General features: G+C 34.5%; 1 protein-coding gene across 4 annotated transcripts in view; it reads right to left on the minus strand.

Moving 5' to 3' along the window:
* PPFIA2 (PTPRF interacting protein alpha 2) overlaps window positions 1-25173 on the minus strand; it is a 446295-nt gene that overhangs the window by 294458 nt on the left and 126664 nt on the right. The window contains exon 1 of one of the 4 annotated variants that reach the window (XM_054580166.1): window positions 8017-8101. The exons of the other annotated variants lie outside the window; for them this stretch is intronic. Coding sequence (XP_054436141.1) covers window positions 8017-8097 — 81 coding nt within the window. The 5' untranslated portion in view covers window positions 8098-8101. Of the gene's footprint in view, window positions 1-8016; window positions 8102-25173 lie in introns of those variants that run through there. 4 annotated transcript variants of the gene reach the window in all.

Consider the following 25173-nt stretch of genomic DNA (forward strand, 5'->3'; position numbering starts at 1 on the left):
AAATTACGTTATTATTTAGAAAACACATTAATCATTAAAACAATATTAGCTAATCTTGACTCAGTGCCATTTTTACTGAAGAAAATACTTTATACATGATTCCATCAATAGTCCTTTTAGTGTTCATGATGACCTCTTGACCTACTCTTATTCCTTTACAACAGTCAAGGAAAAGCAAAAGTACAGAAACCACCACAATATAATTGCTCATAGCCACCCTGTTGCTTTGAACCATGTGTTTAATTCTGCAGGGGATACTCTTAAACATTATGCAATCTTGTTGTTAGCCATAGGGTAACATTGGAAAAGCTAACTGTGAGCTAGAATCAAAAGTGGATTTGAAAATAGAATTATTTAATTAAAGTTACTGCATTATGATTATAATATCTATATGTACCTTTAAAGTCAAACCAAGTAACGTGCTATTGTGACCTTTAATAATTGTCCTCGAGTTGAATCTAAGATTTTTGTGCAGAAACCAGGTGTTTTGCTCACCATTGTTAAAGTCTGACATAATGGGGATACTCAACAAACTGTGTTGAATGATTTTGTAAATTAATAGAAAAGAATTAATTTTAGGCAGTCTTCAATGTAAACATGAATTCATTCATTCAACCGAAAAGCACAGGCAACTTCTATCTGACAGGTATTAGGCTAGGTGTCAATAAACAGATGTAAGTACTGATAATTAAGTAAAATAAATTTTATGCTCTCCAGAAGTTCACAAACTAGCAGTAAAGATATATAAATGAAAAGCAAAATGTAGTATAATAAACAGTACAAATACTTTATTGAAGTGTAAGGACAGGAGTGTTTAACTTGAATTAAGATTCAGGAATGATATTCATGGAGTAGGTGAAAAGGGAATGTGAGCTTTCAAAACAGGTTTCTAAACTAAAGCATATACGCACATGAAGAGACAGAAGTGTCTAACCTGAATTAGATTCAGGGTAAATATTCAAGGAGAGGTGATAAGGGAAAAGATTCCAAAACATGTTTGCAAAATAAATGAAGCACACATGGCTCAAAATGATAATTCAGTGTGTCCGAGGATTTCACGTCCCACCGCACCTGCCCCATTTTCCTCATTCTTTCCCAAGGTCATTTTATCTATTTCTATAGTGTTCCTTACCCTGTATGCAGATGCCTCCCACATTTGCATTTACTACTCATAGGCCTCTCTCCTGAGAGACAAGCCTGGTTTCCAACTGTCTACTCAATCTGTCCAAAGCTGAACTCAATATATTGTTTTCCAAAGCTGCTCCTGCTTCATATTCCTCTCTTCCTCCCAAGAAACTTATCTTACTTGTTTCTCTTTATGTCCTTTACTCACTAAGTTAAATTCTTTTCAATGTATCTTTCTGACTTTTCTCTCTTCCTTAACTGTGCTACTCACATTCTTGCTGCCTCTGTTGTGGTCCACAGACCCCAACTCTGGCTCCTTCTACCGTTGCAGCAGCTGCTTATTGAGCTCTTACCAACCACCAGGCACTATGCTCAGTGCATCAAATGTTTTATCTTAAGAATCTCTTCAATCATTTCTCTATGTCCAATTTTCCTGCCCTTGAGGCATTACCTGTAATATAGAACTATTCAAGCTAGGTATAGGTGAATATATATATAATTTGTGGTCTCTAGCCTGGGGATCTTACAACCATTTATGAGTTCCTGGGGCAGGTCATTCTAAATCAGGATGTCATCAATGCCTATATGATACAGAGCAAGACATTCATATGCTCAATTTGTAAGTCAAATCAATACATATTTACTCATGGTTATGTTCCGGGCACTCTGCTTGATGCTGCTGATTTAATAGTAAAAAGAAGGACACAGCACCAGTACTTATAGAACACATAGCCTGCCTACCAGATCTCTATTAAGCAGAAACCTCTGCAGTTGGAAAAGTTATCATTTCCTACATGGAGCCCCGGGGGCTATTCATTGAGAATGTTGTGTCAGTAAAAACAGAATGAAGAGGTACAACTAAATGAAAGTCTTAAGTTTAAAAACCTAATGAGTCTATATAGTACAATGCTTTAAAGTGGCAGAACCAAATTTCTATAAATTTCAGCATAGATAATTTATATTAGATATTAGGCAGCTTGGAGCACTTTTGCAGCTGTATTTAGTCATCAATGCTTGAGCTAGTAGGATATAGAATAAAGAGCACAGAATTTTGGATTCTATAACCCTAAATTCAGACAGAAACTACATTACTTACTCTCATTATTAACAACTAATAATTTGTACCTTTACCTTGGGTACCTTTTGTGAACATCTATGATTTTATTTTATTTTATTTTATTTTATTTATTTTTTTCATTTGTAAAGCAGGGAAATCTTGACAATTCATTTGAATACTGTGGAAAGCAACTGACTTGTTCTCTCTGCTCCAGTCCTATCACCCAGCCAATATTGGCACAATCCAATATTCTCGCTAAACAGAAAATACAAGCCTGTCAGTGTTCACTGAAATTCCTTAAGTCTCAAGTCCAAGATTTTGAGGATAACATTTAAATTTATCTTTATATTCTGGAGCTGGTACATTTTACTTTTAGTCATTTATTGTCTCCAATTTATGCTCCAGTTAACCCTGCCTTTCCCACACACCAGTACGTACCATTGAATATGCTGGCCCCACCTACTTCAAACATCTCTTGTGTTATCTGTCACTCATAATCATGACTGCGTACAATTGGGAAACAGAGGAAAACCTCATTTAATTGTCTCATTTAGCAGGGGACCTCTCCCTCTACTGCTATGTACCCCTGAAGCCACCAAGGGACTTGTCTCTCTTAGCATCTATGCCTTTATTCCAACCATTCTGCCAGATATTTCCAATGCATTTTAAACTATCAATGATAAGAGGCTATAATGTGCTCCAAGTAATACAAAAATAATGGTGGATTTCTAGTAGTACCAAAATGACAGAATATAAAAAGGTTTGGTTTTTTGCTGAATAGCCGGAGTTACCTTAGTGTCATTTGCTCACAAAGGTATGGTGTCCCATACTAATTACCAGTAATATTTTTTGAGTGAAATTCTTCATACAATTGAGATTTCCAGCTTGCCTATTAGTTTTATATATATTTCATTTTTTAAAGATTTTATTTATTTTTAGAGAGGAAGCGATGGAGAAAGAGAGGGAGAGAAACATCAATGTGCGGTTGCATTTCATGCCTCCTTCTGGGAACCTGGCCTGCAACCCAGGCATGTGCCTTACACTGGGAGTTGAACCAGTGACCCTTTGGTTTGTAGTTCCGGTGCTCAATCCACTGAGCCACACCAGCTAGGGCTTTATATATATTTCAAATGCTAATCCTGTCTGCCAGATTGAAAAGTATATACTAATTACATTTAAAATTTTTCTTGATACAATGGGAAAATGTCAAGTAATAAAAAACAGTAAAGAGATATAAAGAAAAAAGTCTCAAAAATATTGTCAACTAAGAGAAATATATATTTTGAATTTTTAGAAAATTATTTATTATTTTTTCAATTACAGTTTACATTCAATATTATTTTATATTAGTTTCAGGTGTACAGCATGGTGATTAGACAATCATATACTTTACAAAGTGTTTCCCCTAATATTCCCAGTAACCAATTAGCACCATACATAGTTATTACAATATAACTCACTATATTTCTTATGCTATACTTTACATCCCCATGACTATTTTATAACTATGAATCTGTACTTCTCTATCTAGAAATATATTTTTAAAATAATCAAGTTAAAGCATTTCATTGATTACTCAGGGAACTTATGTATTTTGAATAATCCAACCACAGTAGACGAAGGCTGAGTATTAAATTTACCTTTACATGTCTTTGGATATTTTCTTTAATAATATATAGTCAAGCCTCACAGACTGCCCATATAGTTAAAAAAAGTCGTTGCCTATTGTGTTACATATTCATATATAATCACTTTACTTTTAAATACATGCCCCAGCTTATTTAATAGAGATATCAGTAATATCCATATGCTACAGATACAGATTAAGACAATGTTCTCAGGGATTAAAACAAAGCATAAGTGTTTTAATCATGGCAGAAACAGGCAAATGATCAAAGAAAAGGCACTTAATAAGACATATAGAAATGATGGGAATGAGTGACGTCTTCACGAGGGAGGCGGCATTTAAGGTGAGTCTTTAAGTAAAACCAAATTTCCAATGGGCAGGCAATGAAGAGGCAAAGACAACAAAAGCACACTGACAACTTTCTGGGAAAGCAAAGTAAAGCAGATTGTTGCATGTGTTTCATCCAGACCACAAAGGGCTTTTTATGCCAAGCTGGGGAAAAGAGCTTTATTCTTTAAGGCCAGGGGTTACATGAAGTGGTTTAAACAGGAAAATGGCAGATTACTATGTTTTCATACTTTGTGATAAAGTGTCTTTCTCTCATTTTCAGTGAGTCCCAGGGGGCAATAGAGTCAGCCACTTCTACAAACAGTGTTGGCAGTTAATGTTATAAATGCTAGGATTGAATGGCAGAGAAATGTATTTTAAATAGAAATTATTCCTCTTTGGGTTCAATAGATAAAAGTGCTCCTGCCAGAAATAAATTCCTTTGATTCGAGGAAGTGGTCTGCAAACTTTGTTTTTGTAAATTTTGGATATTAACCCCTTATCAGATGTTTCATTGACGAACATGTTCTCCCATCCGGGGGCTGGTTGTCTCTTCATCCGTCTATGGTTTCCTTTGCTGTGCAAAAGCTTTTTAGCTTGATGTAGTCCCATTTATTTATTTTTCTTTTGTTGCTCTTGCCAGAGGCAATATATCAGAAAACATATCGCTGCAAGAAATGTCCAAGATTTTACTATGTTTTCTTCTATGGTATCGTTATTATGGTTTCACACTTACACTTAAGTCTTTAATCCACTGGAATTTATTCTTGTGTATGGTGTAAAGAGGTGGTCTGGTTTCATTTTTTTTGCATGCATCTGTCCAATTTGCCCAACAACATTTAATGAATATACTGTCTTTACCCCATTGTATGTTTTTGCCTTCTTTGTCAAATATTAATTGTTTGATATAGCACACTATTTGTTGTTTTTGTTGTTCATGAAAGCTTACATAGAGCTGGTAAAAGTAGAATAAGGAAACATTAAGGGCATCAGAAAAGTGTATTCCTCTTCCCTGCTGTCTCTAGCAAATACTGACACACTCCTATGAAGCCTCAGGGCTGTGCAGACAGTTTGAAAACCACTAGGTTAAGATAGTTAATCTATAGGAAATGAGGAGGAGCATTAGTCACCAATCCCTCTCAGATGATTAGCACATTCGGTGATGACTAACCAATCTAGAGATTCAGTAAAGCATATAAATGGTTTTATTTGCAAAAATAGAGCTAAATGTAAAATCATGTTGGGACATCATTTTTTGAGACATAAAATTATGGAGAAGTTCCCACATTCATATAAACTATATTATATATTATGTGTATATTCATTTAATTTTGTTTTAAAGTTTGTTTCCCATTTGTATATATTTGAGCCCCATAAATTGACAGTTCTAATGCATATGTATGCTATAATTAATATGTTTATACTAGCATTTAATCTTAATTTTTGTCAATCAAAGGGCATTCTAGTCGACTATAATGCAGAACTTAATTTTGGTGATAAATAATTTACTAAACATATAGTTCAAATTGGGTGTTGGTGTCATCCATGGTTCAGGCACCCCTGAATAGAAAAATGCTGACAAAAGTATATTCATAGTAATATAGATCTCGCACATAAGGAAATTCACTTAAATTAAGCATTAGATGGACTATACAACAATAGCATTTGCAGGTGTGTATAAGCATAAAGACATTTGACTAAATTAAAATGTAATGAAAAAGTAAATTAAAAATCTCTCTGTTTCTTATTTGTTCTTTTTACCTTTGAACTATTCAGGTCAAATACATTCTAAATCTTACTTTTGAAGTTTGATAATGTACAATTTTAGCAAAAATGGCAGGATGGTCTGAATATTTGATGAGAAGAAACTAAAACTCAGTATTATTCATGCTAAGCTAGCTTCAATTTTTTTTGCATATGTTAACTCTTGTAATTTTAAGAAAGTAAGCAGTGAAATTCCAACTCCTTGATGTAGAATCATTTTAGAAATGCATTTATGCCATTCTGTAATGAGAACCACTTTTGAAAATTTAACTAATCACTTTCACAAGACACATTTTTTTAGCATGATCTATTAATTTTATAGAATCTCATTTCTTATAACAGTATTTCAACCAAAGAAAACATATTGTCTTAAAATAGGTTAAAGTATATAAGAACAAAAATTCATGTTTAATTCTGTTAATTTGAAAATAAAAAGAGTCAACTTTTAAACATCTTTACCATCATGCTTTAAAATCATCTTTCTTTCTTCTCTTCCACCAAAAACTAACAATACCAACTAAAAGTTAAACACACTTACTGTTACCATAAATGTCAAAATCAAATACCATTTTATGAATTAAAAATGTAGGATGGAATTCATATCTGGCAACATTTTTACTTCATCTGAAATCCTAGACTTTTTACACAAATTGTTATAACACCAACAAAATAGAAGCGTGGTTAACAAAATCATTCCAGTGTGATTTCAAAGAAAATCGCCTGCCTAGAAGGGTGTCAGCAAGCTGTTTACTGAAGGAATTGTCAAAAGCCTGTGTGATGACTGAGCATATGGAATTAACTGACCCTTAAACTTTAGGAGACTAAAGTAGAATATCTAATGTCAAAAGCTGCCCCAAAGAGCCAGCTACAGGATATGGCAAAGAGTGTTTGTATTTCAGTGTACGGAGAGGGGAAAAAAAGTAATAATTCTGTAGAAGAGCCCCAGGGCACTTGCATTTGGAGTCACTGCCACAATAAGAGATCGCCACTGGGAAGGGAATATATTCTCTAACAGCACAGACGTGCGCTATCAGCAGACATCAGTGTAAAGCAGACAAGGCGACAGGATTAAAAATAGAAGTATAAAATGGGAGAGAGAGAGAGAGTAACTACACCTACTGCTTATAGTTTGCGAAGGCAAGAGACTTTAATAAACAAGATGTGCATTTTTTCAGATCTACCTTTTAAAAGAATTCAGACTACCTCTACTATATTAATTCTCTAGCTCTTTATAGTTTTTTCAGAACACTGTAACTATGTAGCTAAAATAATTAAATGCCAGGATGTTTACATTCCCGGAGTATAACATATACAGAGAAGAGGTTCACTTTCCCTTTTCATGTAAAGATGACACGACTGAATTACAAAGTAAACCTAGTACAGAAAGATGCAATTTGAGGATAAAAATGAGGTAGAATCTGATTTAGTTTAGACTTAACCATTTTCTAGATGGACAACTGATTTATTCTCAGGTAGCTGAAACACATTTAGTAGGTAACAGCTTTGTAACTCACTATTATATGTATATTATAAATCATTTTGACTTTTTGATAACACAGAAAATCTTCCATCTTAATGAGGTTTTACTTTATCTCAATTTGAAAAGCATATTAAAAGTAATATTTAAGCCTTCTGTATTACAGATTACTCATATATTGCACACATAAAAATTTAGAAAAAAAGAATTATGCTAAGCTATGTATATGAAATACAAAACATTCTTCCAAGCCCAGAGGACAGTTTGCAAAGTTCCATAAAATGTCATTTAATTCTACTCTCTCTGTGATATATGTAAATCTATAATGTCCACCATATTATAGCTATAAATAACAGTATCAGTAGACACATCTCACAAACCCTCAAGGATGATACTGTAGAAAATTTAAAAATCCCTGTGAAAATTAAGTATTCACGACTATTTTGCTTGAATTCACAGAGAATCTTAATGCCACCTTATTTTCATATTTAAAGCATAGATTAAAATGACATACCCATTTCTTACATTCTCTTTAATACTTTCACACTTTGCAGTTTTCTTTTTTAAAATTTTCCCTTCATTTTAAGTTGGACTAAATATTAACTTCTTAAGTAGTGAAGCCATTTAAAGCACACTTACTTGAAAAGTGTAAAACCGGGTCCCATTAGGAGGATGCACTTTAGGGGAGCCAGAAACGGTGTTCATATCCGAGAAAATCATTTCTGATCACAGACAATATAATCCACAAGGAGCTACAGATGCAGAGCAGAGAGCTTAGCGTACAGATAAATCCATGCATGCATTGAGGGAGGCTAGAGGGTAAAATGAAATCTGCCCCATCCTTCATAGATACACAGTGATAGCATTTTGAATCTTTCTCCTACGTTTGAAATCTAAGCTGAAAGGTCATCAGCCACCAGCCTTTTGTGCAGCTAGTTCTTTAGAGCATACAATGTTCAAAAAAATTTTTTTAAACACAGAAAGAAAAAAGCAAGAACCTACAATAAATGGAGCATGTGCAGAATCTGGCAGTGCTGTGGACCTGCCCATCTGTTCTCAGTGATAATCACCTCCCTCCACCACAGTCTAGCAGAGTGATTATGCTAAATATCCTGGTTAACCAATAACATACAGTTTCATTTCAGGGTAGTGTGCACAGTGTAATTCAGAGGACCTCTTCTGACTAACCTGAAGCATGTTTCATATACTGTTTAAAGCTGTATTCAGTAACAAATTATTTCTCTATCACTCTTATTTCTATGTTTCCAAATCTGTACCATATTTTCAATTTTTATACAAAGCCCTTTATTTTAAAGTAAAGAGTTATTTTTAAATTTATAGTTTAAATTTATAGAAATTTATAGATCAAAGCATTTATATCTGGCTAGGACATCTAGGCACAAGGCATACAATTCAGTACAGCCAAATAATACTAGTAATATTATCAAATAAACTGCACTGGAATATTTCTACTTTTCTGAACTCCTAAAGAGCATCATAATATGAACTTAAATAATCATTTTTCTGTTTCCCCATCTGATTCACAAACTATTAAACTTCACAGTCAATGCTTTAAAAAGCACATTTAAAAAAAATCAAACTATCTCATATATAGAAAGCAATTAATAATATATTTTAGATATATAATTTTTTGGCACAAGATCCAAAAATATTAATTGTAAACATCTAGGCTACATTGCAAAGCATACTCATTTTTCTGTATCTTTTAAACAAATTATTCATTCTGCATAAAAGATCATATTCAGATGACTTTACACTTTTTAGAGGTAAAAATAAATGTTCCATTTACACATGGTTCCAAGGTGGAGACTTTAGGAGGACAGAGACAAAATGAGCCAAAAGTGGTGTGTTTGTGAATGTCTCTACGGTGACATAGTTCTACATAATCGAGAACCAGAAACCACCTGCTTTGTATCTGAGGCTATAAAATAAATACAGGGTCCAGCACAAATTATGTCACTTTCTTATTAAAAAATATTTTATTACAAAATCATAGGCATGCAATTTTGTAACATAACAATATCACACCCAAGCACACTGAATGAAATTTTAGGTGAAATGTTCAAATTAAAATTATAAATTATTACACCCATATTATTACGCTACCAACCACACTCAAGCAAACGTTTCTTCTGCTGGACCCTGTGTAATGGTGATGAGCTCTTAAAACTTAACTTATTATTCATTTGTACTTTGATTCTCCAGTTATGATTTAAATTTACAATGTCAATAAGGAGGAAGCGGAGAAAATGATTCTCGATATCTTAGATGGTATTCCTACATTCTGGTAAATTTTGCAAATAAGTAATTGTTTACCTAGCAAACTACTAAATAAATACCAGGAGATGTTTTTAAGTAAATTTATTTTTTATTTTTTTAATTTTTATTACTGACACTAGTATAGATGTCCCCATTTTTCCCTCTTTGCTCACCTCCACCCAGATGCCCCCTTCTTCCCTCTGGCCATCACCACACTGTTGCCTGCATCTATGGGTTATACATATATGTTCTTTGGCTAACCCCTCCCCCTTCTTTCATTACTTCCCCCTCCCCCCGTCCCCTCTGACAACTGTCAGGCTGTTCCATATATCCATGACACTGTTTCTATTTTATTAATCAGTTTATTTTGTTCATTAGATTCCACATACAAGTAAGATCACATGGTATTTGTCTTTCTTTCACTGGCTTATTTCACTTAGCATAACGTTCTCCATGTCCATCCATGATGAGGGCCATCCATGATGTCCATCCATGGTAAAAGTTGTTTCTCTTTTACAGTCTTATAGTATTCCATTGTGTAAATGTGCCACAGCTTTTTCTATCCACTCATCCACTCACCGGCACTTGGGCTGTTTCCAGGTCTTGGCTATTGTAAATAACACTGCTATGAACATAGAGGTGCATAAATTCTTTTAAATTGGTGTTTCTGAATTCTTAGGATATATTCCAAGAAGTGGGATCTCTGGATCAAAAGGCAGTTCCATTTTTAATTTTTTGAAAAAAATCCCATACTGCTTTCCACAGTGGCTGCACCAGTCTGCACGCCCACCAACAGTGCATGAGGGTTTCCTTTTCTCCACAGCCTTGCCAGCACTTGCTGTTTGTTGATTTATTGATGATAGCCATTCTGTCAGGTGTAAGATGATATCTCAGCATAGTTTTAATTTGCATTCCTCTGATGATTAGTGACATTGAGCATCTTTTCACATGTCTATTGACAATCTGTATGTCCTCTTTGGAGAAGTGTCTACTCGGGTCATTTTTGCCCTTTTTTAAACTGTATTATTTCTCTTTCTGGTGTTGACTTGTAAAAGTTTTTTATACATCAGATGTATCATTGCTGAATGTGTTCTCATATATAGTTTGTTGCTTTTTTGTTTTGTTGGAAATGGGGATAATTTTAGGTTTATAAAAAAGTTGCAAAGACAGTACAAAGAGGTACCTGGAGAACAATATACTGAGTGAAATAAGCCAGCCAGAGAAAGACAAGTACCATATTATTTCACTCATAAGGTATGTGGGATGTAACGAACAAACTGAACTAACAGGGAAAATGGGGACAGACTCAGAGATGACAAGCAGGGTGACAGCCACTGGGGATGGTAGGGGGTGGTGGTATTGAGCAAAAAAGGAAAAAGGACTCGTGGACATGGACAGCAGTGTGGAGATTGCCGGGGTGAGGGGTGTATAAGGGGACTAAAAGGTAATGTATAAAAAAATACAATAAAGGTTAAATTAAAATGTTAAAAAAAAGAGTTCCCATATATCCCTTACCCAATTTCCCCAGTTAACATCTTACATTACTGTGATGCAGTTACCAAAACTAAAAACTGATACTGGTACATTATTATTAACTAAACTCTAGACTTTATTTGGATTTCACTAGTTTTTCCATTAATGTCCCCTTTATGTTCTGGGTTCCAACCTAGAGCACCACATATATTTATTTTCCATGTCTCCCCAGTTTCATCTGGTCTGTGACAGCTTCTGCTTGTTTTTAATGACTATCAAGAAGTACTGCCCAAGTATCCTGCAGGACATCCTTTGACTGATGATTACATTAATTTTGTTTAATGATTCCCTCACACTAGACTAGGGCAACGTATTTGGGATTCAGATTCACCACAGAGGTGAAGTGACCTCATCGCACGGTATCCACATATCACTAGTGATATTAACCGTCATCACTAGGGACATGAACCTTCATAACTAGGTTAAGTTAGCATTTGCCAGGTTTTTCTATTGCAAAATTATTATTTTTCTCTTTCTATACTCTATTTTTTGGAAGTTAGTCACTAAATCTAGTGCACTATCAAATAGGTGATAGGGAGGGGTAAAATTAAGATTTACTTCCTGAAGAGGGTAGTATTGACATATATTAAATGGAATTTTCCTGTACAGAAAGTCTGCCTCTTCTCCTCTGATTACTTTTTCATTTATTTATTTTTATCAGTATAAGCTATGGTATATTTACTTTATAATTTGGGTGATAATACAACACAATTTATTTTATTGCTCAATTGTCGTTCCTGTTTACCTTTGATATGCTCTTATGTTTTTTCGTTGTTGTTTTTTTGAGCACAGGGATGATATTTTAAAATATTTTTTTCTCCTATATAAATTGTGTATTTACTAAAAGTATGTCTCCTTAACTATAATTTGATTATGTCCACATGTCAACTTGAAAAATTGTTTTATATTTTTCAGAATTATTTAAGCAGCCATATTAGTTTATTTTTTTAATTAATAACTTAAATACTTTCCTCCCCCCCTCCCCCCCCCCCCCCCCCCCCCCCCCCCCCCCCTCTCCTGTTTTTCCTGAATTATCTGTTTGTATTCATTTTGATTTATTAGCCCTCATAGAATCCATTAAAATGATTCTCAAATTAAATAAACTATACCAGTTGTGGTGATCAGTGCTGTATGTAAGGCATTTTTGTTCTTCTCACTTGAAGATACATGTTGTGATCGTACTTCCTCCTGTGGCTAGTGGGGCCCCATAACTCATGCTTACCAAACAGCTGGCAGTAGAAATGTCTCCAAAACAGAAGTGAAGCTTTTTGGAAACCTAGGTTTTAAAGGAAAAATTTGTCTTCCAAATATCTTATTATGGTTTAAATATAAACTTCCTGTACTTTTATGCTTAACTGTAAATTGGTTCTGATGTAATTTAGACCAGACAATTCACTAGATTTCTCATTATTATTGTAAGGGAGCCAATAAATTAAATATTCCAGTATTATATGACATATTCCTGCTACAATCTCATATATTTGCTCAATTTGCATCAAACAGCAAATTATTTAAGTTAGGAATTCTAAAGCTTTTTGGCCAATAAGAGTATATCTTTTTGATATTTCTTGTGTGAGAAGGAAAAGAGAACAGTAGGAATTAATGTTAAAAAAGGCAAGAAAAAGAAACATTATTAATATATAATTAATATGAAAAGAGTGCTTTATTCTAAATGTTTTTGAAAATTGCCAAAATATACATTCCTTTCAAAAAAATTTTCTTTGTAGGCTACTTATGATAACACTACTTCATTTTTCTGATGGCCTGTTTGGAGAACACTCCACCTTCTCTCTGCCTGAGAAATATAGGAAAAGTGGCATCCAGGTCTGCACATCGCTAAGGATCTAGAATCCTATCTTGTCCATTGTGGGTGGAGAGAACTAGTACGGTTTCCAGACCCTAGAAGCATAATTATAAAAGATCAGATCGCTGTCCTCAAGACACTTAGAATTTGGCGGGAGAGACATCAACTGATAAGAGCTAGATAACCAGTATGACAATTAAAATGTGGTCTAATAAATGCTAAAGGTTGATTTAACTCAGAGACAACTAACTGAGTTCACCTGAAAAACAGGGATATTTTTTTAAAGGGATATTTTCTCAAGGGATATTTCGGAGTGACCTGGCAAGGGCGGGAGGTTCAAGGCTTTCTCAGGAGAAGGGTCAATGTGTGAGAAGATATAGGATGACTTGAAATGTTTGGGGAAACATGGCTGAGTACATTCCAGGGCATAAAAAGTAACTGTGTTAGATGTGCTTTTTCATTTCTAAATGTTTTCTCAAGTGAAATTAGTAAAGAGACTTAATCTGGTCAACACCCTACTTCTATGATATCAAGTAAATTTAGAACATTCTTGCCTCAATAAGATATGAAATATACCATCATATTTTCATTCTTTGGGTTAGTATATTTTGGTTTTGTTTTTAGTTTTCCAAGTAACTTTCCAGGATTACTTTGGCTTGTCAAGAAATTTCATTCTTCATTTGATTGCTTTTGATTTATACCAAGACGATTTTAGGTGTTAACTTGAAAGTAAAAGTATATAGTAAAAATATTATTATGTGAAACAAAATTTAATATGCTTATGGTAGAAGCCAGTTTCCAGACAATGTCTATCACTGAAAGGGTAAATAATGTGTCCATTTTAATTGCTACGTTTAGAACAGAGACTAAAATTTTTCCAGATGTACCTTCCACCAAGAAAAGTGAATTAAGGTAGATAGGGCACAGGAGAGTAATGGGAGAAAATGGGGCAACTGTAAGTGAACAACAACAAAAATGTTAAAAATATGAACTCTAGAAAGTTTATTACCAGTTACCTCAACCACTCGAATTTTTACAGAAAGAAGTTGTAAAAGAAAAAGGAAAAGGATACGTAGAAAGCACTTTCTTAAAAAGGGATAAAATAAAGTCCTAGAGCAGACCCTTGTTTCTAATAGAGAGGATTCTCACAGGTTATCTAATACACCTTTCTGCCTCTGGGAACAATTACTCATTAGCCTTCTGAAATGTATATTGTCAGCTTGGTTTTATAAAAAATACAAAAAATACTTTAGAGTCTACAATTTTAAATTCTGCAAGGTTCAACTCAAACTTTTTTCTATCACTTCAAAATAATTTTTTAATCAAATAACTGTAGATATATTCTGCTTTGAAACAACAAATTCAATATAATTTTTCTTTCATTCCTTTTCTGATACTAGATAAAAAGCTCAAAAATTTTATAGAGTGATAAGACTTGGGGAAGTAAAGCAATATACTGAAAAGAACTTCTCATTTCTGTTAGTTTCTGATACATGCTCAGGGGAATAAATGCCAGACTGGACAAGAATACAAGAAAGAGAGAGAAAGACGAGGGAAGAGGAGAGAAGAAGAGGAAGAACAGGAGGAAGAGAGTGGAGAGATATCACTACAATTTATGCCATATCACACAGTAGCACTTACAGGATAACAAAGAATTTTATAGCCAAGTATTCTGTTAGAAATCATTCCAGATGGAGTGAAATTTGCAGAGCAGATGGGGAATACGCACTAGTGAATTCATATGGATGGCATATGGAAGCTAGTTAAGTATATACTTCCAGCTAAGTTATCTACCTATCATCTATCTAAATAGATATTCATATTTATGCACCTTTCTCTATATGTGCATCTTTATCCTTGTATCATAAGTTCTACACAATGCAGCAAAGATGATCCTCCACAGATAGCTAAAACCCTAAGTTTACTTTTATATTCTGTTTCTGAGTCACCTACTTCCTAAGTGTCACAGTTGATTCTACACAAGTTTGTAGGATTTGTCCATTATTCATTCACTCATTTGTTCAACAGTCTTTATTGAGGAGTGATGTGCCAGATACCTGTTACAGCAGAAATGAAGAGCAAGTGAACCTAGTTGTAAACATTTTGCATTTATTTGTAAGCCAATGAGAAGCTCCATCCTACAAGCGTAATCTATCCTAGCAGTGAGCATCCAAAACAAACAGACAGGGAAAAACTCCTAATGCCTTGTGGACTTTGTTCCAAGTTCAAGTGATTTCTTTGCTAGCAAACCATTCAGTGAGAAGTCCCAAATAAATGAAAACAATATTTAGAATTAATTGGGAACCCTCAAGGTTAGCAGCCATGTGGACCCCTCCCCAAAAGAACAGAAATCCAAAATTGAGCATATTGAAATTTAAATGTATAAGCTTCCATTTATAACAAGAAAAAATATTAAATTTGGCTTAAATTCACATCTTGACGATCTTGATGATTGTGTTGGCATTTTACATAATCTATATGTGTGTAGATTTCAGAGTATCTCTGACAAAAGAAAATAAAAGCTACAATAGAACGATCACTCTCGAGCCTTGAAACATCCCCAATATATCAAAATACCACCTACGGCCTAGAAAAATAAGATACAACTACCCACATCCCCTCCCACCTTCAGCATGACTGAACCACACACATTTCCCTTAACCACACTAACTAGACAAAGAATGTCTAGTCTAGTCAGTCAAAAAGTTTAGCTTTCCTAAAGTCCACAAATATATTATAATATGCAGTGAAATAGGTTCTCCTGATGCTGAAATGTTTTTTTGAAACTGAGAGTTAAAATATTTTACACACAGATTATACATGTTTTCTCAATTGATAAACAAGAATATCCTTTGCACAATATATGCTAAGTAAATGTCTACTGAATAGAACTGAGAAGTTACATAATTCATGAGGAATTCACACTAAAATCCTAATAGCAAATTATACAATGGAGACCAAAACTGACGATAATCTGGGCAATGCCTTGCCCTGTTGTGAGCCATTTAAAAAATGAATGTCAGGCTGCTTTTGAAGGAACTGGATAATTCCATAGTGTTCTATCTCAATGGCAATTAGTTATAAGAATTTTAACCTGGAAGTACTAAGTTTATACTGAACTATCAGAAACTACTAGTTATTTTTTTAATATTTGAGTTAAAGGAAGCTTAGCTATGACTGATGATCCTTGAACGTGAACATGGGTATATTGAAATATATGGTTATATGAATGTACACATATGCATGTATTTGTGTATGCTTTATACCCAGAGCAATCAAACATATGTATGTGTATGTATGTGTTTACACATGCACATACATATATACACATACATGCTTACATATATACCGTCTTCAGAATTGAAATTAGAAAATTTTAAAATTGTATTATTTCCATATTCCTTTTCTTCTACTTTAGTTTCTCTTTGCTTAAAGCACATTTTCCACAAATGCTTACATGTATTATAATAGCCCATGAACACCTTTATGTAAATTAAAAATTAAATTTACAAAATGTAGGATTGAGTTTTGTTTGCTTAAAAATATTAAGTGATTAGAACTCCATAATTTTACAACTGAATAATTTTATTATATTTCATTAAGTTTATCTTATATTCTGAAATATGTCATCAGCGTGGTGTTACAAAAATCACACTAAATTTCTATGACCAGCTGTTACTTCCTCATCTACCACTCTGAATGCCAGATGTTCACATAGTTCAAGTTTTTATAATAATACCTGCAGGAATTTCTGAGCTCTGGCTTTTATAAAATATATAAAGTTAGATGAGAAATATTGGGCCCATTTGATGACATAAGAATGACATATGGAGTATTATATATTAAACTTAAACTTGGATGTGCCCTACATACTCTACTGTATAGTATGGATTTGAAGTTAAGTTTCATTTTCCTCAGAAATTGGTAAAATTCCTAGCCATTTGTTACCAAACAAAATATTTCCGCTCTGGATAAGTCTATACTCTCTACCTTATTTACTGTCCAGCTTCAATATATGTTCTCTGATACTTTGTACTAGAATTATGGTATCAGAATACAAAGAATTCTCTGTTGCTTATACAGAATTTGGATTTTTTTTAATCAGGAAAAAAATGTCTAGCTAAAGTTTAATATTAAATATGCTTTCTTAGGGCAAAAGTTATGCCCTATACAGAACTTCTTGTCTATCACTAAAAAGGACTAGCACAATGTATGACATGGAATAAGCATCATTTAATATTTGGGAAATAACTGAAACATCTTCCTCTGGCTGTGTTTCTCCTTCTCTCTCTCTCTCGCTCTCTCTCTCTCTTTCTCTCATTACATGGTAATATAAATTATCTCATTTTGACTTGCTTACCAGGCCTCAGAATTCAAAAAATTTTTATTCTCCAAACTTATACGCACTCATACACCCAAAATGCACACAGTTAAATTAATCTCCATGCACACCTTTACAGATCACCAAAAGAAATATCACATTAAAGGAAAAAAATGGTATGTTCTAAGCAAACAAATCTTATGTTCTAATGTTTTTCATCTAGCTTATTTTAAACACTTTGTTTATATAATTTCAGAAGAAACAGACTTAACTGATAGGAAGAGAAAAAGCATCATGATGGTAACTAACGCTATGGGAATGCTTTCAGGTTAACACTACCATGTGTAGCTTAAAATAATGGAACAAATTTTTAAAAACCAATTAATTTATATAGATGGACACTCCATAATAGCACCATGTTTAAAAAATAAAGAGATTGCAAGATTAAGGGAACAAGGGCAATATTAGGCAGAACTTTGGAGAACTTCCCAATGTTTTTGGGAAGACAAAGCCAATCACTGTTCCATTTTAATTTTTATTAAGAACAAGAACAGTGGCTCAATAATTACCATTTATTGAATTATATTTTACAGCGGCTACAGCGCTTCCTTTCACAAAGCCCTCTAACGAATGTATTTGTTCCTCAGTTATATATAAGGAAACTGAGTCTTAGAAAAATTATAACTTGTATAAGATCACACGAATGATGACTGAAAAAAGTCATGTCCCTTGAAATTAGGTCTGTATGATTACAAAGCCACACTATGAATCAAAATTATATCTTGGCACTGATTTATCTGCCAGCAATTTTAATTCAGTATAAAATATGAAGCAGAAATTAATAAATACCTGATTGATTAATTGATTTCAGATATCAAAATACTTTTAGGTGACTGACTATTTGATGAAATATGTATTTTTATTTTCTGGACATATTCAGATTTTCCTAATGGATCAGACATGGTCCGTGAAAGACAGAAAGGAGCACAGAACAACTGAAAGGCTGTTGGTCTGAGCAGTTGTTCGAGTTTTTGGCTTGAACAGGGGAAGGATGAAATTACCACCAAATGAGATGGAAAGGGCTGCAAGAGAATCAGGTTTGGGGAAAATTCAGTTGCTCAGTTTTGTACATGTTGAGTTTAAGTTTTCTGTTAGTCAGCCAAATAGAGCCATCACATTGGCAGTTGAATTTACAGATCTGGGAACCGCAGTATCATACAGACAAAATCTGCACCCCCACCCCTGCCAGAGACCCCCAGACTGGAATGAAGTCATCAGGAAGTGAATGCAAATACAGGAGAGAGGGAGAGAAGAGATCCAGGTTTAAGCCCTAGTGCACCATAAGAGTCCTGGGAGACCAGAGACAGAGAATAAGTAGGAACAATCAGTGAAGTGCAGGAAGATCAAGAGCGGGATGTATCCTTAAAATTCAGCGATTAACATGAATTAACTAGGCAAGAGGGATCATGTGTATCAAACGCTGCAGAGAGTTCAAAAGTTGAGGACTGAGAACAAGCCACTGGATTTAGTCATGTAAAGACTGGCTTCAGGAGATATTTGGGAGAAAAACTGGATTGAAGTAAGCTTAGGATGAAATGGAAGGAGAGAAATTGGAAACGGTGTTCTTCTACAACAGTATTAATACATATTGCTGCAAAGGGAACCAATGTAATGAGACAGTGGCTGGCGAGGAAGAGGGAGAGAATTAAGAACAGGTTGTTGTCCGAAGGAAAATGCTCCAGGAGAAATACTGATGATATAGGATGGAAAGAGGCATATTTGTGGAGCACTGTCCTTCAGGTAGGTGAAATGAGGTATCTATGAGAGATTAGCTTTAGAGAGGAAGAGGACAGCACCTTTGATAACAGGTGGGAATGCAGAGCATGTGGGTTCCTGTGAGTGTAACTGTGATGGTAGGAGTTGGTGCCAGTTATCAGGACCTCAGGAAGCAAGGGAGTCAGTTGAGAGTAAGGCCAGGGGGGAGAGTTGTGAATGAGTAGTAAGGGAACAGTATTAAACCATTATGTACGAGAAAAGCAGGATATTTTTTTAAAAGAAACCAGCATATTTAAGAACATAGCTTGGACATGCAAGCAAATTAATTGACTTTACCTCCTTAAATGCAAGGCTTTGGCTGTGGATGAATGGGTTAAAAAAAACTACAACGTTTTTACAGCATGTCAGAAAGCCGTTTAGAATGCACGCTCTGTGGAGGTAGGCAGCTCCACAGATTGAGAGGAGGAAGGAATGAGCCACACAGGTCCAGCTCATTCTCTCAGACTTGCTTACCAAGGAAACCATTTCTTCCTGGGGAAGTGTAAATTATGTATGCCCACAACTTATCATGACATAATAAACTCTTAATGTGTGTCTTTATTCCTAAGTAAAAAATCTATGATCTTTGTTTCTTCCATTATTTTGCCAATGCCCCCAATCCTAATTACCTAGTACGCTGTGACTCGTTTAGTAAAAAGCTGTATTAATCCAATTGTCCAGCTTCTCTGCCACAACCTAAGTTGGCATGTGCTGCTGGGGTACATCAGACAATCAGCACACTGAGGGGCTGGCCATCCTCAACCCCAGCAGTGCTCTCTGCCTGGCCCTCATTAACCCCCACTTTCTTTTCAGAGCAGCTCAATAAACCTTTTCACAGACTTTTTATGGCCTTTCTCCATTGCTTCTTACTCACTCTCCACAGATCAACGCTTCACAGTTTCATAATACTGAAATTCTCCGCCCCCCCTTTTTTTTTTTACAAAGCTATATGTATTTGTTCCTCTCATTTTTTTTCTCTCATCTCAAAGTCTGAAACTGATACTTCCACTTGAATTATGTCACAAGGAGAGAGAGAAGCTTCCTGGCAATTTTAAGCCCACATGGGGAACTTCTTACGTATCATTAGCAATGGATTGCATTCCCTTTTCTGGAACAGTCTGCTTTATGGGCTTTCCTCGCCTTCCCTTTAAAGCATTCACATATTCATTCTCCAAACTTAGGTTGCTATAGAATATCTCTTGACATTACTTAAAATCCAGGATGGTTAGAGATATAGAATACCCTAGAGATCATCTAGTGCAGTAGAACCTCAGAATCTTCTAGGATGCTTTGAAAAATAGCAATTGTTAGGGTTTACCTCTAACGCTTTTGTTTTAATTAGTTTAAGGATGCCCAATGGGTACTTTTCTAAATTTCCCCAGGTGTTTTGCAATGTGCAAATGGGATGAAGGAGTCATTGATGTAGTGCAGTTCATTTATTTTATAGTGAAACTGAGCATAAGAGAGATTAGAATGTCCTGCTCTTCTTGGTCCTACAATGAATCATTCTGAGCTAACTAGGGCAGAGCCTTTCAACTAATGTTGCAAATAGGTTCTAGGTGTGCTGAACAATCAGTCTCTCTGTGTCAGGGACTTCCGGAGCTCCCGTGGTACTCAATTCTAGGTTTAAGCATTCTCCTCTGACTTCATTGGTGTGATGTAGAAAAATAATTTTCTGTTTGTGCCAAACTGTGAAAAAGTTTGAGACACACCATTCTGGTTTACTCTTATCCTCAAAAAAATCTCTGGCTCATATTCATCATTGGGAAGTTTATCTTTTCATCTTTTCCTCCATTAAATTCCATTTTTTTATGTTGACCCTCTCTCCTAAATCCAGGTCATATGACCAGTTTTGTATTATTAGTATATTCTTCAGTCCAAAGGCTAAATAAGGAATGAGAAGGTTAAACACCACTTAGGGACTGACCACAGCAAAACTTCATTTAGGACATATTGACAGTCAATTATGAAAAATGTCCTGGGTCACAACCTCTTAGACGGAAATGTAAACACCAAAACCACTGGGGTCAATCAAGCCACAGTTCTGCAGCTTGTTGAGGAGGCCATGCAGACACACAGTTAAGAGTTTATTATATTATGATAAACTCTGGGCATACATTAGTTTCCTCAATTTATCTGCCTTGTACTTGATATTCACCACACATAAATAAATGAAAGGAAGATAAATATTAACATATCATAACACAGGCAGAAATTTTTACTATAACTGTTTTCCTTTAATATAAAAATATCACATAATCAGTAACATGATTACAATTCCTGGGAAGGCAATATATATACTAGAAGGCCTAGGCATGCAAAATAAATATTAACTAGATTACTCTGATTAGATGCAAGAAATTAAATATTTCTTTAAATTCTGATTGTATTGTTATTAATTCACCAACTCAGTACATGGGCTCTAGTGGCAAATAAACCCAACTTCAAATCCTTATGCTTCTACTTTCTGGGTGAACAAAGCTTTGATTTAGCTTCTCATAGCCTCAGTTTCCTTCTCTGAGAAGTGGGGATTAAAAAAGGTTTTAACTCAATAGGGCATTTTGAAAAATTAAGTCAGGTAATATAGCAAAACACTTACAGTCATTATCACCCTCTCAGTCACTCATAATGAAACTTAGTTCCTCAATTTCTTTTCACCAATAGATTGTGTTGCATTTATCCATTTCTCAATTGTTTTCCGTTGCTCAGAATTCACATTTTACTCATACTCAAGATCCAGCTCTTGTGACCCCTCTTCTATAAATTCTCACTAGTTCACAATCTTTTTATTCTCATGCAACTCATCTGCAGTTCAGTTGTAGCCCTTATTAAGGTCTGCAGTGATGTGCCTGTCCATTCAACTGGGAGCTCCTAGAGACTGCGGATTGTGTTCTCCACACAGTAAATACGCTAATCAGACCATTTCATTCTCTTACCCTCAACCCTTCAATAACTTCCTATCACACTTTGGAGAAAATCCAAAGTCCTTTGCATGGCCTATAAAGCCATGCAATATTTGATCCCGTGCCTCTCCATCCTCACTTGATGTTATTATTCTCCTACACACTGTCCACTAACCACACAGTCTCCTTGCTGTGTTTCCAGAATATAATGTCAATCAGTACAGTGAAGATCTAGTGAGCATCAGCTCTAAGCTAGATGCTGATCTAGGTATTTAGGATACACTGGTGAACATGGCAGGCAAACACGCTTCCTTGTAAAGCTTTCACTGTAGTAGGAAGAAGTATAGAATCCATCAACATTATAGTAAGTACGTGCAATAGGAAGAGGTAGAACCAGGGACTGGGACAAGAAACAGAGCAAGGGAAGAAGGATCAGTGATTGACAATTTCAAATCCCATATTAAGTATATTCTACCCTTGGCATATGCAGTTGCTGTTCCTTTAGCCTGGCTCTCTCCCCAGCCAACCCAACATTCATATGGTTCCCTCCATCAGTTATTTAAGTGTCTGCTCAAATGTCAACACTTCTGAAAGTCCTTAACTGAAGTGAGTGTACAATGTATGCTTCCACTCCACACTGTAACTCTCTATTCTCTTATTTTCCTCATTGCATTTTCACTATATATAATATTTAATCATTTTTATGAAGGAAGAAATTTTCTTCTGTTTCATTAACTGTTGTATTCCCAAGGCTTAGGACAATGTTTGGCATAAAGCTGTTAATATTTACTGAGTAAATAAATGCAGGTAATAATTAGCTTCAGCTGATGGTTATTAAATATAAAAAGTAGAGCCAACAAAACTGAAATTTAATCAATATATTACTTCTCAATAATTGGGAAAAGTTTTCATATTTAAAAATTCTGTTTTTGATGCTTACGACATTTCTACAGATAACAATGACCTGCCAAACTTCAATAAATGAGACCACTCATTCATTAACTCAACAATTATTGAGTATCTATAATGTCCTAAGCTTTGTACTAAGCATTGAAGCTACATTCAAGACATAAATACCATTATTTTTAAAAAGGAATGTCTAATTATTAAAAATCTTGCACATATTTTCTTATAAAAATTAAAACACAAATATTGTGAAGATCATTACACTGCTTTCTTTGAGTTAAATCATCATTTAAAATTAGTCATAGAAGGTTGATATTTTTTCCCTATATGCTATTTAAATTCTTTTCTTTGATCTTAGAGTAAAGCACAATGTTTTTCCATGGTAAAGGACTAGGAGCATCTGCACTGGTTAATGTTCCTTCCATTTTTAGGAGCTTTGGTGCTGATGACAAGAATACTTAAGGGGTTCGTAAAATAATTGTATAAAGCATTGTTAATCATTTATGCTGGATAAATAACTTTATGACCCCAAGTGGTCATGGAAGTCAGCAAAGCAGCCCACCCAAATGCCACAGGATGCAATCATCAAAGGTTTTTTATTTTTCCCCTCATCCTCTAAATTTCTATTTAGATATGGCCTCGTGTAAGGAAAAAAAAATTACACATGATCTTTCAACAGTGAATAGGACTAGCTAATAATATTAAGAAAATATTATTTGCTTCTTGGGACTAGCAAAAAATTATTTTTGCCACAACAAGAAATTTGAGTAAGATCCTTATTATTTTTACAACTCAAATGTTAAATGGTTTTTCTAGCAACTTTGGAGTTTCTCCTAGAGGGATGAAAGGCAAACACATTGTAAAATCCATGTTTTAGTTACTAAGTTGTTAAAGTTTAATATTCAGATTACAAAATATAATTTCCTTTATGGCCACTAACAGCATAAAGCTAAGCATTTAAAAAAGAAAACTGCCCAGCAGTAAAGATAAATATTGATTAGATAAATGCAAAAAGCAAGACGTATTTTTAAAAAGATGATAAAACAGGTACATATCAAAAGTAAAACATCATACAACTAAATGTATAATTTATATTTCAAAAGAAAAAATGTTTATTTATGAAAGCTCCAAAAAAGAAAGGTTCATATGGTTCAATTTTGTCCTCTAGATCCAAAATAGATATAGAAACAATCAAAACTACTTGAATAATTTTCATAAACTGTAAATTTTAACATACCAACTTTTGTAGTTTGATAATTAGACTATAACTAAAACTGAGAACTAAAAGGAGTAAACAAATATCCAAAGCTTCAGGTGAGAGACAGCAAGAAAGACAATCCAAGGCAGATGTCCAATAAATTTTATGAAACATTACATCTAGTATTGATTTGAAACTGTTTTTTTGTGATATAATCAGTTTTCTCTTAAAGTTACCCATAAAAACCTCAGTTAATGACACGTTGGGGAAGGAAGGTGCTGGAGTGCATCTATCATGAGTCAAGGGAGTTTAAGCAGGGGACAGAATCTGGTAGGAGTGGGACTGAGAGTGTCGAAGGTCATTGGAATAGAGCCTGCGGCATGAAACCAAAATAAGGCATTTCAGGCAGATGGTAGGCAAATTTAAAATCCCCTTTGATAGCTTCAGAAATGTTAAAGGCACTGAAACACTCACAGTAAAGTAGATAGGTTATTTAGATAATAAAGGAAAGGAACTTAAGGAAAGACCACTGATGCATTTAAAAAATATTTTTTATCTCCCAAAGCTGCTTGAACTGCTAAAGATTCTACTGTGAACAAAATAGAAAAACATGTTTTTATCTTTCCTCATGGAGCTTATCTTCCCGTGGAATAAATAAGAAATTTATATACAGTATTAGAAGGTGATAAATACTATTTGGGGGGAGGAGGAAGAAATGTTGGGGGGGAATAGGGAAATAAAATTTTAAAGGCCTCAATGAGAAAATAACATTTGAACAGAATTAGACTTGAGGTAAGGAAATGAGGTACACAGATAACAAAGAAGGGGGTACCAGGGAGAGCAAAGAAGATACAGAAAGGCAGCGTGCTTAGAGTGTAGCTGAAAGACCGGGAGCGTGGTGTAGCCAAGCTGTGTATATGAGCAAGGGAATAGTAGATGATGAAATCAGAGAGAGAACAAGAAGCCAGATTATGTTGAATGGTATAGCATTAAATATGCATTGACTTTGATACTAAGGAAGAAGTATAAGGGACGC

This window comes from Pteronotus mesoamericanus, unplaced genomic scaffold (assembly GCF_021234165.1).
Source record: "Pteronotus mesoamericanus isolate MK-2021 breed Mesoamerican mustached bat unplaced genomic scaffold, CSHL_Meso_final contig_56, whole genome shotgun sequence".
NCBI classification, from domain to species: domain Eukaryota; kingdom Metazoa; phylum Chordata; class Mammalia; order Chiroptera; family Mormoopidae; genus Pteronotus; species Pteronotus mesoamericanus.